The following is an 18604-nucleotide window of genomic DNA, read 5'->3' as shown; positions in this document are numbered from 1 at the left end:
CTGAGGAGGCCCTCTAGCATTATGTGGGGGAGTTTCTTGGGATATACTGTTATGTCACAAAAGTGGGTGCACAAGAGGTCTGACACTTTGTGATATACATAGATATATGTGTATGCATATGTATGTGTGTGATATGTACGTATGTACATATGTGTATGTCTCAGTGTGTGTGTGTACATATTTCTTCCTATCCAAGAGTGGGGAACATCTTCCTTTTTATTCACACTGACTTTATAGCTTTAGTACATTTCAGTTCATTTAAAATATTATATCTTTTTTATTAATGTTTAAGAAACATATTTTCGTAACTCATCGTAGACAGAAAAACTTGATTTTCAATATCATTTTAATTTTATTCTTTAGAATTCCTTCTACCAACTTAATCGGCAACAACAAAGACTTAGATGTTTTAAACAGAATTTAGGGTTCTTTTTTTCCATTTGTGTTCATTGTGTAGAAACCACTAATAAGCATTTTTTGATATGGGCAGATATCCCTTGTGGGGTTATACATTGTAATAGATGCTATAGAAACAGGAAAAAAAAGGAGAAGCAGCAGAATCCTCAGTCATGACTCCTATCTATGTAGACTAGGGCTAGAGGCAGGGTGACCATGGCACTAGCTATGGTTACAGGAAGTAGCCGACAAGGAGGAGAGATGCAGGAAGAGGCATCTCATGAGGGTTCCTGGGGGAGGAATCCCAGGGCATTTCCATCACAGACAGATTTCTATCAGACCACACAAACAGAAAAAGGAAGGAAAAACAACCCCCCAAGGGCATGTGTGGGTACGCGGCTCTTGTGAGTCTATGGCAGTGCTTATCCCAGGAGGAACTGCTAGAAAGATGGCCCAGGAGACCTGTGTTAAAACAAGGGCTTGGTGGGATTCCGGTGGGAAGAAAAACCCAAAGCTGCTGTATAACTTCCCTATGGTGAGTCTTCCATCAGTCTTTTCAGATACACTTGGGGATAAAGTAACAAGATCCTGCAAATACTCAACATGAGCTTTTAACATTTCCAGAAACAATTACTAAGTCAAATGCACGTTATACGTCAGCTAATGATACTATGAACGGATCCCAGTGGCCTTTACCATGACCTATCAAATAGCACAGGAATGTTTTACAGCACTGCCTTTTGGGTTAAATTTCTCTGGCAAGTCTCCTCCCCCACCAAAAAAGTCAGGATATACAAAACACACCCAAGTTTTATAGATTTAAAGTATGTTCAGCATCAAGAACAGCAGTAAGAACCCAGGAAAACTTATTTTCCATTTTCATACCAACACATACTGGTGGCCAGGTTATATCTCATTGTGGCTTGCTCTCATGATGGAGTGTCCCAAAGCAGGTGAATTTCAAAGCGCCCTGAAGGCAGGTGTAACTGACAGAACTCCTGGACACTTCAAGGTTATAGCTGGAAACCACCCAAGATCAAGGCAGCACTTTACCCACCTGAAAGCACTGACATGATCTCTGTTAACATCAGAGCTCCCGCCCGGTTCATACACCAGGAGAAAGGAAGGTGTGCTTTCAGGCAATCAGTAGGCACTTAGAGGCAGTGCTAGTTTGGCCTCTAAAGCAGGCAGGCAGACAGGCATCTGGATCCATTAGAGCCTGGAGAGCAGCCTTCAGTCACCACGAGAGGGCTTGGATTTGAAAGAAACTGGCAAATCTCCACTCTCCAGTGGATTCCTTCCAGCAAATTCCAGCAGAGTGGACTGCTGAGAGGCTGAAGTTTTAAGGGACGAGTCTTAATGTTTCATTTAAACGCTCCTGATGTAACTCGAGCAGAGTGTGTGAGCACCAAGGGGTCCAGGCTACTTAATGAAATCTGAAAATGCTGCTCTAGGTCAGGGGAGAAGATAAGATCACAGATGATGTTAGAAGAATTATTTCTCAGTTATGGACAAGGGCCCACATTACTGGAAAACAGTTAATTTATTAGCACATCATTTATAAGCAATGCACAGACAGGAAGCAGGCAAACTTCCAGTTAACCTGACAGATTTAATCGTGGTTGTTCTGCTCTACAGTGATCATACACAGTTGCAGAGTTGACGATTACATAAGAAGAGCTACGTTCAGGGCCGAGCGTCTGAAGATGCAGTGGGGGAAGATTCACCTCCTCCCGGGAAGGCTTCAGGCAGAGGGGGAACTAGAAAACTAGATTCCTGTTCTGGGAGGGAGCAGGGACGAGAAGAGCCTCATGCCCATAACCCCAGCAGAGCTGTAAGGTTGTCAAACATGAAATACCTTAAAAGGATGCTAAAGGCTGATGTGAGAGCTTGCTGCATTGTTGACACCACGCTAAAGACTTTCCAATGTGACTCCACTTCATCCTCACCAACTTTGGGATGTCTGTACCTTCTTATTGTCATTTTACAGAGAAGGACACGGAGGCTGTGAGTGGCCCGGAGGCTTGCCCGAACCTGCATGGCCTGAGCTGGAGGCAAAGCCCGCAGGGGGAGCCCCCAGCCACGGCCGTGATGCTGCCGCCCTCGGCTGATGGACACCAGCCAGACAGCGGATGGAAGCGCGGCTCCAGGAAGACAGGTCTGTGGGCTCCTGGCCTTCCTCTGCCCCAGGAGGGGTTAAGCAGAAGGCAATCGCCAGGCTGACGCACCTGTCCACTACCGTCATCTTGCTTTATTATGGCCAGTGTCATCCTAGTCAAACTTTACTCCAGCCCTGCCTTAAGCTATGATATTACCTGGAGTTCACTGACCTCCTGGTCCCTGGTTCTCAACCCACTGGGATTGGATTTCCAGAACTCCCCAACCATGGGAAACCCTATTCGTATAAAGAAATACTACTCGGCCATAAAGAATCAACTACTGATACTCTCAGCAACTCTCAAATGCATTACGCTGAGAGGAGAAGCCAGCATAAGAAGACCACACACCGTCCAGTTCCATGCCTACAACATTCTAAGAAAGGCAAAACTATAGCATCGGAAGCCAGAACGGTCATGTCTAGGGACTGAGTGTGAGGGTAGCGGCCGATACAAAGGGAGCTGGGGGAGGTATGGGGAGTGATGGCGTTGCTCTGTATCTGAGTGCGGTGATGCATTTGTTAGGACTCACAGAGCTGTACACTAAAAAGCATTAATTCTGTGCATGTGCATCATACCTTGTAAAACAGGACAGCGGCATACCTTACTAATAAATACCTTCAAAGGAATAAGGGAAACCAATTAGCTGAGGCTAATGAGGAGGTAAAGCTTCCAGTTAATAGCTAGTGTTATGAAAAAGCAATTTTCAGATTGACAAGTGACCCACAAAAGATTATCAAAACAACGTGCAGGGACTTCCCTGGTGGCGCAGTGGTTAAGAATCCGCCTGCCAATGTAGGGGACACGGGTTCGAGCCCTGGTCTGGGAGGATCCCACATGCCGCGGAGCAACTAAGCCCGTGCGCCACAACTACTGAGCCTGCGCTCTAGAGCCCGTGAGTCACAACTACTGAGCCCGCGAGCCACAACTACTGAAGCCCGCACGCCTAGAGCCCGTGCTCCGTGACAAGAGAAGCCACTGCAATGAGAAGCCCGCGCACCGCAACGAAGACCCAACACAGCCAAAAAATAAATAAATTAATTAAAAAACCCATGAACCCCAAAAGCCCAATAGATTCCTAGAGGCTGGCCTCTACCGAAGACCTGCTCAACTGATTACCTGTTTATTGAGCACTGTGTCATTAGTCCTGCCTGGGCCACTGAGTTGGTGAATAGACAAGCACCCGGTACTACCCTGTGCAGTGCCATCTCTGAAAGCAGGAGGGCCTTTAGCCAGGGGAGCGAGTTGGAATCTGTGAGCTTTAGCGCAGATGTGATGAGCTGGACCCCTTGCTGGATTTGAGTCGTTTATTTCTGCCACAGCACCAGGTGGAGGGGAAGAGCGGGCGCCTGCAACAACGCACCCAGCAGAGCTCTCAAAGTTCGCGCGGGCCCCATGAGTCCTTTGCATCAATTTTGTTTCTGGACTTGCACTTCTTTTTTTTTGAATTCCAGGGAGGCTTAAACAGTTTATGGAGTTAGAGACTCAATTTTTAAAACATCCATGCATAAATACTTTTTTTCAGAATACTGGAGCTCTATAACGATCCTCTTAGGTAAAGCAGCTGCGAAAACATCATTAAAAAAGCATATATTGGGCTTCCCTGGTGGCGCAGTGGTTGAGAATCCGCCTGCCAATGCAGGGGACACGGGTTCGAGCCCTGGTCTGGGAAGATCCCACATGCCGCGGAGCAACTGGGCCCGTGAGCCACAACTGCTGAGCCTGTGCGTCTGGAGCCTGTGCTCCGCAACAAGAGAGGCCGCGACAGTGAGAGGCCCGCGCACCGCGATGAAGAGTGGCCCCCGCTCGCCGCAACTAGAGAGAGCCCTCGCACAGAAACGAAGACCCAACACAGCCAAAAATAAATAAATAAATAAATAGATAAATAAATAAATAAAATTAAAAAAAAAAAGCATATATTGTCACCTGTGAAAAGCAGTTAAGAGTCTATTTTTATAAAGTTCAAAGTGCTCGGGTATCTGGTAGGGGAATCCCTCCAGACCGCTAAGCCTTCTCCGGCTTTCTGACGGCTGCTCCCCGTCACCCCTCCCCCTCGCCTTTTGCTAACAACCTCCCAGCTCTAAGGACCAGCAGCGACCAGCTAGGCTTTGAGAGCCCGGTCCTAAGCCCCCGTCTAACTAGTTCTGCAGCCGCTTTCCCGCTGAAACGTAAAACCCCAGCAAAGTGCACGTTTTCCCTGTTGTTTACCCTGCCCACAACTCCTGACACCCCTCACAGAGTTGGAATAAACAGAGCGGGTGGGATGGTAAAGGCAGGTGTGGGCTCTCTTTGGTACACAGGCCTAACCCTCCCTTCTAGCCCCTCCTCATCTTTCAGGTCTTAACTCATTTCATCCTGGAAACCCGAGGCCCCTACCCTCGCCAGCTGTGAGGGAGGATCTACCCCTTCTGATCGATCTCACCTCAAGCATCTTCCTGGAAGCCAGCGCCCAGCATGGTATTGAGTGGGGGGAGTTCTCACCTGTGTCCCCCCCAAGAGCCAGAGCTCCGTCTTGTTCATCTGGATCCCACGACCCCAAATTGCGATGGTTTAAATCTCTATTTCAGGGATAATATTTCCAGACCTCTAGGCTAATATGCATCCCATCTCCTGGCCTGTATCCCATACCAGTTTAACGACCCCAGGAAAACATTAAAATTTCTTATATATGTTGCCAAAAATAAGTAGACACTCTAAATGGTATAAAATTCCCATTTTTCTTTTCACATCGATATCTACGTGTCATGGTTATTCTCTGTATTAGGAACCACCAACTTCTCACCATCATAATGGCCATGATTTATGCCCCAGGTTAAAACTACAAAATTACATTAAAGGTCTCTGCTTACCATGTGCCCGACGTATTGAAAGACACATTTTCTGAAATTGCTTTTACTATGGAACTTGCCTATTCCAGAATGAAAAAGGGATCCCAGTCTCCAAAAGCAACAAAGCTCCTATCTGGTTTTCAGGCCCCTCCTCTGGCCACGCCGGTACCCCTACCTCCTTGCCTTTGCTAATTTCATTCCTTTTCCTGGCCTGAATGCAGACACACAAGGAGTCCCACCCACCTGGCCAGCCTCTTAGTCCAGCCTCACAACAAGGTTTCACCTTCTGAGAAATACGGTCCATCTGGTCACAGCCACTAAACTTAGCATTTAATTGGTTTTAATACAAAGCAAAACTACATGCAAAGTTTGTCTTTCAAGCCTTCAATGAGCTGATGTGCACTTTTTGTTTCCCTCAAGGTGACCAAAACAGCCAAGTGCTTGTGACATTCTTTTTTTTAACGTTTTAGCATTTTTAAAAAACGGTGGCGAAATACACATAGAGTTTACCATCTTAACCATTTCTAAGTGTGGAATTCAGTGGCATTAAGTACGTTCACACTGTTGTGCAACCATCACCACCGTCCATCCACAGAACTCTCTGTGACATTCTTGTTTGTCATCGTCTGCGGGAAGGCAGACAGAAAATTGCCAGTTAGTTTCTAGTGATAAAAACCCAGTTTTAATTCATGGAACTGTATACCTAAAAATGGTGTATCTTACTGTATATTCATTATACTTCAATAACACTGATTAAAAACAAAATAGGAGAGATGTAGTGTGGACCATCAGGGTCTAGACCACCAGGGGGCTCGAGGGAGAGATGGGATTTTATCAAAAGACACAGGAACCCTTGAGGAGTTTGAAGAGAGTAGTGGAATTCATTCGCTCACTCACTGCCCACATTTTGGGGCACCCATGCTCCAGACAATGTGCCAGGCACTGGAGCTGGTCAGATGTATGTTTCAGAAAGCTCATCCTGGCTTCATTATAGATGTTTGAATGGGCAAAGCTAGTGGTCTCTGCTATCATCCAGGTAAAAAGTACTAAATTAAGGTAGTAGCAGAGAGGATGGAAAACAAAGATGGAATATATTTTTAGTTTTACCATTAATAGGGCCACTATGAAATCACTGATTCTATCATTTTGTTCCTATTTTTTAATCACTTGAACCAATGGTTACTTTGGCCTGAATAAATTTTATATGGCACACCACACAAGCATTAAGTAAGAGCTGTCAGCAACAAAGAACGTGTAGTACAGATAATAATACATGAATTGAGCATGTATTATGTTCATGGCACTGCAGTGAAAATGGTCTAATTAGATCAACATCATTTTGGTGGAGTATTTATGGCCTGGTTAGAGGGAAAGCTGTAATTCCACAAGGCTTTTTGTGGGTGAAGCTGGAGATGACTTGAATGTTTATCAACACAAGAAGGGCTGAACAGGTCGTAGGACACCACGGTGTGAAACACCAGGCGATGGATCTCTATGTAGTGATGGGAAATGATTCCAAAATACACTGTAAATAGAACACGAGCTACAGGATGTATTACAAAACAGGATGACGTGTGTGTAAAACACTGATTTGTCTGTATATGTAAACATCTCTATAAACACAGAGAGAAAAGTCAGAAAAGAATACACATAAGGGAGTTGGGGGTGGAAGGACTTTCAGACTGAGACTTGTATTGCAGTGAGAGTATCACCATGCATTCCCTCTCTAGAGAAGTCCGGTTCTATAGGTTAGTACACCAAGTGCATGGACAGTATTACATCATAGGCTCTAGTTTCTCCGTACCATCTTTATGGCTAATTTCAATCATATACTGAGCTTCATACTAATGGCTAAGACTATATACACGTATGTATGCACACGTGATACCTTTTTCAGCTGGCATATTATTTTAAGTTTGTGTTCTTAAATGACTGCTAGTTAAGAATATCAGAGGGCGTCTGAGATGAGAACGTCCTGGCTATCACAAAGGGCTTCTCCTTGAGTTACAACAAAACCAGTTCAGAAAAACACATAATATACTTAATTTATTCTCACATAAGTAATTAACTACAAGATAACCCTTAGAACGTAACACTATTCACTGCAAATGAGCAAATCAAATTACAACAATCTTTGATCTTTCAGCTCAAAACACACTAAAACAGCGTACAAGTAGTACTTTCCCATGTTCGAATTCTACTTGAAGTGCACACGCTGATGCCACAGAGGTTATTCGGCAACGGCAGAGGCTGTCTGAGAGAATGCTCGAACTGTCTGCACTCAGCCAAGGATTCTGTTTCTTGGTTTTAAAATTAAGATCAGGAAGCCTCCACCGAAGAGAGAAGAGAAGAAGCCTGGAGGTAATGGCTGTTGTAAAAAGCTAGTTATTTTCGGAGATTTCTGGAGACTTGGCAGTAAAGCTTAGGTTAATATCAGAGATGTACATGACCTGGGGAATCTGCACGTGATACCAGCTGAGCCTCAGAAAGGCAGCACGACCACAAAAGTGCCAAGCAGGGAGAAGGCTCTGCTGGATAAGCAGCTGGAGTGAGAATATAAACAACTGGATCACAGGGCCAGACCCTCCACAATCCACATGACATTGGCCGTGTGGCTGACAGGGTCTTGGTGCTCCGGCTGGGTGTCAGGCTTGAGCCTCTGAGGTGGGAGAGCGGAGTTCAGGATATTGGTCCACCAGAGACATCCCAGCTCCATGCAATATCAAATGGTGAAAGCTCTGCCAGAGATCTCCATCTCAACACTAAGACCCAAATCCACTCAACGACCAGCAAGCTACAGTGCTGAACACCTTATGCCAAATTACTAGCAAGGCAGGAACACAACACTGCCCATTAGCAGAGAGGCTGCCTAAAATCATACTAAGTTCACAGACACCTCAAAACACACCACCGGATGCAGTCCTGCCCACCAGAAAGACAAGATACAGCCTCATCCACCAGAACACAGGCACCAGTCCCCTCCACCAGGAAGCCTACACAACCCACTGAACCAACCTTAGCCACTGGGGGCAGACACCAAAAACAAAGGGAACTGCCAACCTGCAGCCTGTGAAAAGGAGACCACAAACACAGTAAGTTAAGCAAAATGAGAAGACACAGAAACACACAGCAGATGAAGGAGCAAGGTAAAAACCCACCAGACCTAACAAATGAAGAGGAAATACGCAGTCTACTTGAAAAACAATTCAGAGTAATGATAGTAAAGATGATCCAAAATCTTGGAAATTGAATGGAGAAAATACAAGAAACATTTAACAAGAACCTAGAAGAATTAAAGAGCAAACAAACTATGATGAACAACAGAACAAATGAAATTAAAAATTCTCTAGAAAGAATCAATAGGAGAATAACTGAGGCAGAAGAACAGATAAGTGACCTGGAAGATAAAATAGTGGAAATAACTACTGCAGAGCAGAATAAAGAAAAAAGAAGGAAAAGAATTGAGGACAGTCTCAGAGACCTCTGGGACAACATTAAATGCACCAACATTCGAATTATAGGGGTCCCAGAAGAAGAAGAGAAAAAGAAAGGGACTGAGAAAATATTTGAAGAGATTATAGTTGAAAACTTCCCAAATATGGGAAAGGAAATAGTTAATCAAGTTCAGGAAGCACAGAGAGTCCCATACAGGATAAATCCAAGGAGAAACATGCCAAGACACATTAATCAAACTATAAAAATTAAATACAAAGAAAAAATATTAAAAGCAGCAAGGGAAAAACAACAAATAATATACAAGGGAATCCCCATAAGGTTAACAGCTGATCTTTCAGCAGAAACTCTGCATGCCAGAAGGGAGTGGCAGGACATATTTAAAGTGTTGGAAGGGAAAAACCTACAACCAAGATTACTCTACCTGGCAAGGATCTCATTCAGATTCAAAGGAGAAATTAAAACCTTTACAGACAAGAAAAGGTAACAGAATTCAGCACCACCAAACCAGCTTTACAACAAAGGCTAAAGGAACTTTTCTAGGCAGGAAACACAAGAGAAGGAAAAGACCTACAATAACAAACTTCAAACAATTAAGAAAATGGTAATAGGAACATACATATGGATAACTACCTTAAATGTAAATGGATTAAATGCTCCAACGAAAAGACACAGACTGGCTGAATGGATACAAAAACAAGACCCGTATATATGCTATGTACAAGAGACCCACTTCAGACCTAGGGACACATACAGACTGAAAGTGAGGGGATGGAAAAAGATATTCCATGCAAATGGAAATCAAAAGAAAGCTAGAGTAGCAATTCTCATATCAGACAAAATAGACTATAAAACAAAGAATATTACAAGAGACAAAGAAGGACACTACATAATGATCAAGAGATCAATCCAAGAAGAAGATAGAACAATTGTAAATATTTATGCACCCAACATAGGAGCACCTCAATACAGAAGGAAAATGCTAACAGCCATAAAAGGGGAAATCGACAGTAACACAGTCGTAGTAGGGGACTTTAACACCCCACTTTCACCAATGGACAGATCATCCAAACAGAATATAAATAAGGAAACACAAGCTTTAAATGATACATTAAACAGGATGGACTTAATTGATATTTATAAGACATTCCATCCAAAAACAACAGAATACACCTTCTTCTCAAGTGCTCCTGGAACATTCTCCAGGATAGATCATATCTTGGGTCACAAATCAAGCCTTGGTAAATCTAAGAAAATTGAAATCGTATCAAGTATCTTTTCCAACCACAACGCTATGAGACTAGACATCAATTACAGGAAAATATCTGTAAAAAACACAAACACATGGAGGCTAAACAATACACTACTTAATAACCAAGAGATCACTGAAGAATCAAAGAGGAAATCAAAAAATACCTAGAAACAAATGACAATGAAAACACAGTGACCCAAAACCTATGGGATGCAGCAAAAGCAGTTCTAAGAGGGAAGCTTATAGCAATACAATCCTACCTCAAGAAACAAGAAACATCTCAAATAAACAACCTAAACGTACACCTAAAGCAATTAGAGAAAGAACAAAAAAACCCCCACAGTTAGCATAAGGAAAGAAATCATAAAGATCAGATCAGAAATCAATGAAAAAGAAATGAAGGAAACAATAGCAAAGATCAATAAAACTAACAGCTGGTTCTTTGAGAAGATAAACAAAATTGATAAACCATTAGCCAGACTCATCAAGAAAAAAGGCAGAAGACTCAAATCAATAGACTTGGAAATGAAAAAGGAGAAGCAACAACTGACACTGCAGAAATACAAAGGATCATGAGAGATTACTACAAACAACTCTATGGCAATAAAATGGACAACCTGGAAGAAATGGACAAATTCTTAGAAAAGCACAACTTTCCGAGACTGAACCAGGAGAAACAGAAAATATAAGCAGACCAATCACAAGCACTGAAATTGAAACTGTGATTAAAAATCATCCAGCAAACAAATGCCCAGGACCAGATGGCTTCACAGGCAAATTGCATCAAACATTTAGAGAAGAGCTAACACCTATCCTTCTCAAACTCTTCCAAAATATAGCAGAAGGAGGAACACTACCAAACTCATTCTACAAGGCCACCATCACCCTGATACCAAAACCAGACAAAGATGTCACAAAGAAAGAAAACTACAGGCCAATATCACTGATGAACATAGATGTAAAATTCCTCAAACAAATCCTAGCAAACAGAATCCAACAGCACATTAAAAGGATCATACACCATGATTAAGTGGGGTTTATCCCAGGAATGCAAGGATTCTTCAATATATGCAAATCAATCAATGTGATAAACCATATTAACAAACTGAAGGATTAAAAACCATATGATCATATCAATAGATGCAGAAAAAGCTTTCAACAAAATTCAACACCATTTATGATAAAAACCCTCCAGAAAGTAGGCATAGAGGGAACTTACCTCTACATAATAAAGGCGACATATGACAAACCCACAGCCAACATCACTCTCAATGTTGAAAAACTGAAACCATGTCCACTAAGATCAGGAACAAACAAGACAAGGTTGCCCACTCTCACCACTATTTTCAACATAGTTTTGGAAGTTTTAGCCACAGCAATCAGAGAAGAAAAAGAAATAAAAGGAATCCAAATTGGAAAAGAAGAAGTAAAGTTGTCACTGTTTGCAGAGGACATGATACTATACATAGAGAATCCTAAAGATGCCACCAGAAAACTACTAGAGCTAATCAATGAATTTGGTGAAGTAGTAGGATACAGAATTAATGCACAGAAATCTCTTGCATTCCTATACACTAATGATGAAAAATCTGAAAGAGAAATTAAGGAAACACTCCCATTTACCACTGCAACAAAAAGAATAAAATACCTAGGAACAAACCTACCTAAGGAGACAAAAGACCTGTATGCAGAAAACTATAAGACACTGATGAAAGAAATTAAAGATGATACAAAGAGATGGAGAGATATACCATGTTTTCGGATTGGAAGAATCAACATGGTGAAAATGACTATACTACCCAAAGCAATCTACAGATTCAATGCAATCCCTATCAAACTACCAATGGCATTTTTCAAAGAACTACAACAAAAAATTTCACAATTTGTATGGAAACACAAAAGACCCCGAATAGCCAAAGCAATCTGGAGAAAGAAAAACGGAGGTGAAGGAATCAGGTTCCCTGACTTCAGACTATACTACAAAAGCTACAGTAATAAAGACAGTATGGTACTGGCACAGAAACAGAAATACAGATCAATGGAACAGGATAGAAAGCCCAGAGATAAACCCATGCACATATGGTCACCTTATTTTTGACAAAGGAGGCAAGAATATACAATGGAGAAAAGACAGCCTCTTCAATAAGTGGTGCTGGGAAAACTGGACAGCTACATGTAAAAGAATGAAATCAGAACACTCCCTAACCATACACCAAAAAAACCTCAAAATGGATTAAAGACCTAAATGTAAGGCCAGACACTATAAAACTATTAGAGGAAAACATAGGCAGAACACTCTATGACATAAATCACAGCAAGATCCTTTTTGACCCACCTCCTAGAGAAATGGAAATAAGAACAAAAATAAACAAATGAGATCTGATGAAACTTAAATGCTTTTGCACAGCAAAGGAAACCATAAACAAGATGAAAAGACAACCCTCAGAATGGGAGAAAATATTTGCAAATGAAGCAACTGACAAAGGATTAATCTCCAAAATTTACAAGCAGCTCATGCAGCTCAATATCAAAAAAAACAAACAACCCAATCCAAAATTGGGCAGAAGACCTAAATAGACATTTCTCCAAAGAAGATATACAGATTGCCAGCAAACATATGAAAGGATGCTCAACATCATTAATCATTAGAGAAATGCAAATCAAAACTACAGTGAGATATCATGTCACACCCGTCAGAATGGCCATCATCAAAAAATCCACAAACAATAAATGCTGGAGAGGGTGTGGAGAAAAGGGAACCCTCTTGCACTGTTGGTGGGAATGTAAATTGAGACAGCCACTATGGAGAACAGTATGGAGGTTCCTTAAAAAACTAAAAATAGAACTACCATACGACCCATCAATCCCACTACTGGGCATATACCCTGAGAAAACCGTAATTCAAAAAGAGTCATGTACCACAATGTTCATTGCAGCTCTATTTACAACAGCCAGGACATGGAAGCAACCTAAGTGTCCATCAACAGATGAATGGATAAAGAAGATGTGGCACATATATACAATGGAATATTACTCAGCCATAAAAAGAAACGAAATTGAGTTATTTGTAGTTATAAATTTGAATATTACTTGAATACTATTTGAATATTTGAAATTTGAATATTAATTTGAATATTACTCAGCCATAAAAAGAAACGAAATTGAGTTATTTGTAGAGAATGGACTTGAGGATGGGGGAGGGGGAAGGGTAAGCTGTGAGAAAGTGAGAGACTGGCATGGACATGTATACACTACCAAACGTAAAATAGATAGCTAGTGGGAAGCAGCCGCACAGCACAGGGAGATCAGCTCGGTGCTTTGTGACCACCTACAGGGGTGGGATAGGGAGGGTGGGAGGGAGACGCAAGAGGGAGGAGATATGGAGATATATGTATAGCTGATTCACTTTGTTATAAAGCAGAAACTAACACACCATTGTAAAGCAATTATACTCCAATAAAGATGTTAAAAAAAGATAAAACAAAATTGAAACACCCCCCCAAAAAATATAAACAAACAAACAAATAAATAATAAATAAAATTAAGATCGCCCAGAAATACTAAGGAGAAAATTGGGCATGAATCAGTGGAGACATTTTATTTATGCATTCATTCATTCATTTTTCATCTTGTAAAGAATGTTTAAAAGGCTGTTTAGAAAAGACCATTTAATCCCTGTTGCTTGGCCACAACTGAAATACTAATGTAAGGAACTCGCCCAGCACTTTCAGAATTGAAAACGTTCCAAACAGCATTTTTCAGACAGACTGAAACTGTACTCGTCGCAGCCTCAGCCCACTTGAAGTTTTTTTTTAAAAAAAGGAAAAAGGCAAGATAGTAGGTGTGAATGACTAAGAAGGGCCCCCAAGGAAGCTCTGGAAAGCTCAAGGGTTGGGGCTTCATGGAGAATGTCTTGATAAGAAGTCTAGACTATCTGTAATGTGCTGATTGTGAGGAGAACCAGATTATTGAGAAATCTTCTGAAGCCAGCACCTCCAGGAGATGAAAAAGCCCGTGAAAGTTGGGCTGCCATGTGGGACAGGGACTCCAATGCTCGTCACTTCAGCCCACAGCACTAATTATCTACGACCCCAAGTGACATTCAGGAGTGACTCCTATCACAGACGAAAAAAATGCCCCGGGGTGGGAGGCAAACATCTTTAAGCGCCTAAAGGGAATTGTAAAAATGTGGACAGAAAGAAGACAGAAACCACAAAGTCCATTACGTGTAACATCGCAAAGTTCTTACTCGGAGTGGGTTGAGGTGAACACGGCAGCACAAGGCGAACAGACAAGGCAAGGGGGCTGCCCTTTGTGCAGATTAGAAAAATGCTTCTCTTTTTCTAGGTGTTCCTATGTTTCAGCCCTATTGACCTCTTTGGCTGGGCAGCCTTGTGCAGTGCACAACCTGTGCAACTTGGGAAAATTACTTGGTAGGAGTTTAGTTAGAGAGTGAGTGATGTGAACCTCTAGGTCTGACCTGCATATTCAACTGGAAGGAATAGACAATTTGGTAAAGAAATGGTTAATCACAGTTCCATGAGCAAACCACCTGTTCAATGATCTGAGCTGAGGATTTTAAGGGACCACATCAGAAAAAGTGGATATATGCCTCAGTTATTATTTCTGCCAAGAGTTGAGAAATCAGACACAAAATAACCCACAATAGAAGGAGATATTAGCACCACACACAATGACCATTGCTTTTCTATTTTCCCATAGAGTGACTGCCTGCTTCCTCTTTCGGAAACACGTCTGGAAATCTCTTAGTCATGACGGCCACGCCTTTATAGCAAAGTTATTCTTCAAAAGGAGGAACGAGGTGGCTGGTGGTCCCCCCGGGACCAAACATGAAGCGCCTTTTCCACTTGTCCCTCGGCCCGCCCCATCCACCCTGCTAGTTCCTCCAGACAGCACATTTATTTCACTTACAACTGAATCAGCATCTTGAAAAACAGGCTGACAACTCAATGAGTTCATTGAGAGGTTTTTAATTACATTCCTGGCTTCCTCCCACTCAATCCCACATCCTCCCTGCTGAAGTGGCAGCATCCAAATATCCCAGAAGCAATAAATGAAAGCTCAGGAAACCGGCAGATTCCATGAGACATCCAGCCAGAAACCCTTTCATTCGAGTAAAGATAAAAACAGATGGGTTGCCTAGGAATGTCTCCGTGCCCACCAAGAAAGGAGCCACCGTCTGCTGCCCAAGCTCTGGCCACCTGGAGGAGGAGGGTATGAGTGACAGCAGGAGGGACACGCAGAGGAGGGCCTTCCCCTGTCCGTCTGTCCGTTGGGGAGAGGGAGGAGGGCATGCAGTGTGGAGAAGGCATCCCAGGACTCCTGGCTTTTGATCCCGAGAACCTGGACCTGGAAGGTGTCCCTGGTTTCAAAGAGGCTGTGTCTGTCACAGGTCTCGATACATCAGAGGAGTATCTTTGTACTGTTCCCTGAACAAAATCCTTCCTTGAAATGATCTAATTACCTAAAGGCTGTCCTCTTCAAGGAAGAAGCAGCCCTTGCTCACCTCTATGATGTAGAGGACCACGTTCTTGTAGAAACAGTACAGGATACACTTGGTCACCCGGTTGTAACTCCAGGCGCCGTGAACCAGCAGGAGCTTCTCCAAGTAGGAAAACTGAAAAAGGAAAGAAAAAGGGTCCAGGAGAGCCCATCACTTGGGAAGGAGAATCACAGAATGTCCTCTGGAGGAGAAGACCGGTAGGGAGTGGGGCTCAGATTCTGCAGGTAACCCAGGAACATCATTCCCTCTAAAGGCAGAGCTTTCAGGCCAGGTGAGAATGACTAAAGTCTCCTCTTAAATCTACAGAATTTTTATTTTCCCCAAACACACAGCTGGACTTCGAATGGCTATTCTTGTGAATAATCTATTTATGCAACTCCTTTTTTAGGATCTTAATTATTAAAAGAAGGTGACCAATCAGAACTGGAAGAAAAGATCAGTGGGAATCAGATGCTTCTATTGAATCACAGGTTTTATGATGACAACAGGAACAAGGGACAGGGACACCCGTGCACCAGTACCCTTGTAAAAAGAAGGGATGCACATACATGCGCGACCTGTTTCCGCTGCCAGCCTGCAGGCTAAAGACAGTGAGACTCACAGACGCAGACACACACTCTGCCCTCCACTTCTATACCCATGTCCTTCCCCTTTTTGTGGCCTCCCGACAAGTACACAGCCCCTCTCGCTGGAGTGCGATGCAGTTATCCATCCAAACAAACACCAACAGGCAGCTGCTACTAAGTTGAGAGTGATGTAACAGCTTAGCTCTCACAGTCTGAAATATTCAGCAATATTCCAATAAAATACTTGAATCCTCCTTGTGGCAGGGGGTCACCACTCCAATCATATCTCCTCAGCCTCCCCTCCCCTTAGCCTGATCTTGCTCTTTGTGTCCTCTTTCACAAAGGTCCCCAAAAAGTGTGAACAAGGAGCCGGAGGGAGGGAAATGGGTTTTTTTTCGGGGTTGTAGCCTGGGCGCGCTCTGGCGTGTATGCACCGTCTGTGGGTGCAGCTCTGCTTAAATTCACAGTATATTCAATTGGCCTCGCCTGGTGCTGAATCCTTCCTTGGCTGCCTTGAACTAAAACCTTAACTCCTGTTCTGAGTCGTAGGGCAGTCCACAAACTCAAACTCTGTTTACTTTCCCAGGAGAGGTAACCAGGTCGGAGCGAGAACATCCACAGATACTAGAAATCCTGTTGCTATTGTAAACTTCGTATTCGTTCCAGATGACTTTTGAGATTATATTGAACTATCTGTAGAAAAGAAAGGCTGCCTGAAAATATAGTATCTTTTTAAAAATACTTTTTCAAGAGGAAGGCATGCAATAGTTTGCACTAGCGCTAAGAACCGGGGCTCAATCCCACGTGAATCGCATCTCGGCGAGTTCCTGCAGATCGGGGAAGGCAGATGTCTCATCTACGTGCTGCTCGAAAAGCTGAATGAGACCCCAAAATGGGAGGAGTAGGTACATATGGAAAAATAAAACTCTCCATAAAGGCTCATCAAGGATTCCAGAGGGGAACGGGGAATCATAAAATAACTAGCGAAACAAATAAAAAGGAAGTTTGCATTTGACCTGGACCCCCTGGTGTTCAGCCTTCAATGGGTACAGAGAACATCTGCTGGAATCATCCAGAAGGCGCTGGCTTGGCGCTACAGTGATTTCTTTCCAGAAAAAAAAAAAAAAACAGATCCTAAATCGAAATGCTGTTTTCATGAGGTCTCTCAAAAAACATTAAGAAGGCAGGGGGCACAAATGACTCTCTCCCGAGGAGAGCAGGCAGCCGAGGGCTGGAGACTCGACGCTACACGGGCGGCCCACGCACAGCAAAGCAGCAAGACAGGGGCCGGCCGGCAGTCCCAGGGCCGCTCCTGCGGACAGAAGCACGGGCCAGTGGGGAAGAAATAGAACCAGAGCTTTGCCGACTTCATCATTTTCCCAAGGACAAGTCTTTGAGCTAACTTCTTCCCTTCCGGAACGACTCTCCAGGGCACGTTCTCGAAAACCCAATCAAAAATGTATTCGTCCACGTGAAAATAAACAGATCAAGGGCAAGGCGTTAACTTCAACCAAAGACATTGATTATTTTATTAACTTCAGCTAAAGGAATTCAGCAAATTGTGGCATTTCCTACCTAGTGATTAAGGCAGAGGAAGCATACTGTCGGGTGGAGAGGGTGTAGGGCAAGGAGAACGCAGCCCCAGAATAACGGGATCTCTGCCTAAGCGTGAACAGGACGGCGGGCAGGAGGGATGGTGCCATATGGGGCCACCCGTCAGCTCCTCTGGCAGAGATGACTTATGCTGGACGGGCAAGAAAACCCCTAACTAGAGTTACAAAGTCCTGCTCCCCTCTCGGCCCTTCCTTGATTTTGATTTGCTTTTAATTTTGCTTGGCCTTTAATAATCTAAAGAGACCAATTGCTCCAGATCCCACATCCTATTAGTACAGTTTCAATAAAGCACGTCATGGAATCTCCCTTCCCTAGACATTTGAAGGAAAAAGACAGACAAATATTTGCCTGGAGCTCCTAGGAAATCTCTAAAGATCCCTGCCAGCCAGATGATGCTATAACTCAAGTATTTAATAATGCTGGGGTGTATAACATCTACAGTTGCTGACAGACTACAGGAAGCGTGAGTCCCACAGGCCTTGGAGTAGTTGACTCGGGAAAGTAACTGGGCAGGTGTGCGGGGCTGGTCCCCCAAGGTCACATGCAGGCCCGCTGTTCTCTGACCCTGGGGGCTGAGACCCATGGCAGGTCACCTATTGTGAAGGAGCCCTAGTTTCCCCACCTGTAAAATCGGAATTCATTCTTCCTACCGACTTCAGCGATCATCTTGAGGATTTACTTGAAATCAACAAAGGAACAAGGCTGATTTCATGCCCTTTTCGGAGCCATGAGGATCCTGCAGTTCTTCCCTGTGTTTGTACAACCACCAGCTGGGAGGGAATTGGAGATGGGATCTAAGGCACGGCCCCCCTCCG

At 43.3% G+C, this 18604-nt stretch overlaps 1 protein-coding gene across 1 annotated transcript in view; it reads right to left on the bottom strand.

The window, feature by feature from the left end:
* Positions 1–18604, bottom strand: part of LOC132352710 (phospholipid-transporting ATPase IB) — a 441016-nt gene that overhangs the window by 187499 nt on the left and 234913 nt on the right. Inside the window, exon 28 of the mRNA XM_059903398.1 lies at positions 15613–15723. Coding sequence (XP_059759381.1) covers positions 15613–15723 — 111 coding nt within the window. The remainder of the gene's footprint in view (positions 1–15612; positions 15724–18604) is intronic.

This window comes from Balaenoptera ricei, chromosome 18 (assembly GCF_028023285.1).
Source record: "Balaenoptera ricei isolate mBalRic1 chromosome 18, mBalRic1.hap2, whole genome shotgun sequence".
NCBI lineage: Eukaryota > Metazoa > Chordata > Mammalia > Artiodactyla > Balaenopteridae > Balaenoptera > Balaenoptera ricei.
Note: the sequence above shows the minus strand (reverse complement) of the source record. Positions and strands in the feature narration are given on the sequence as shown.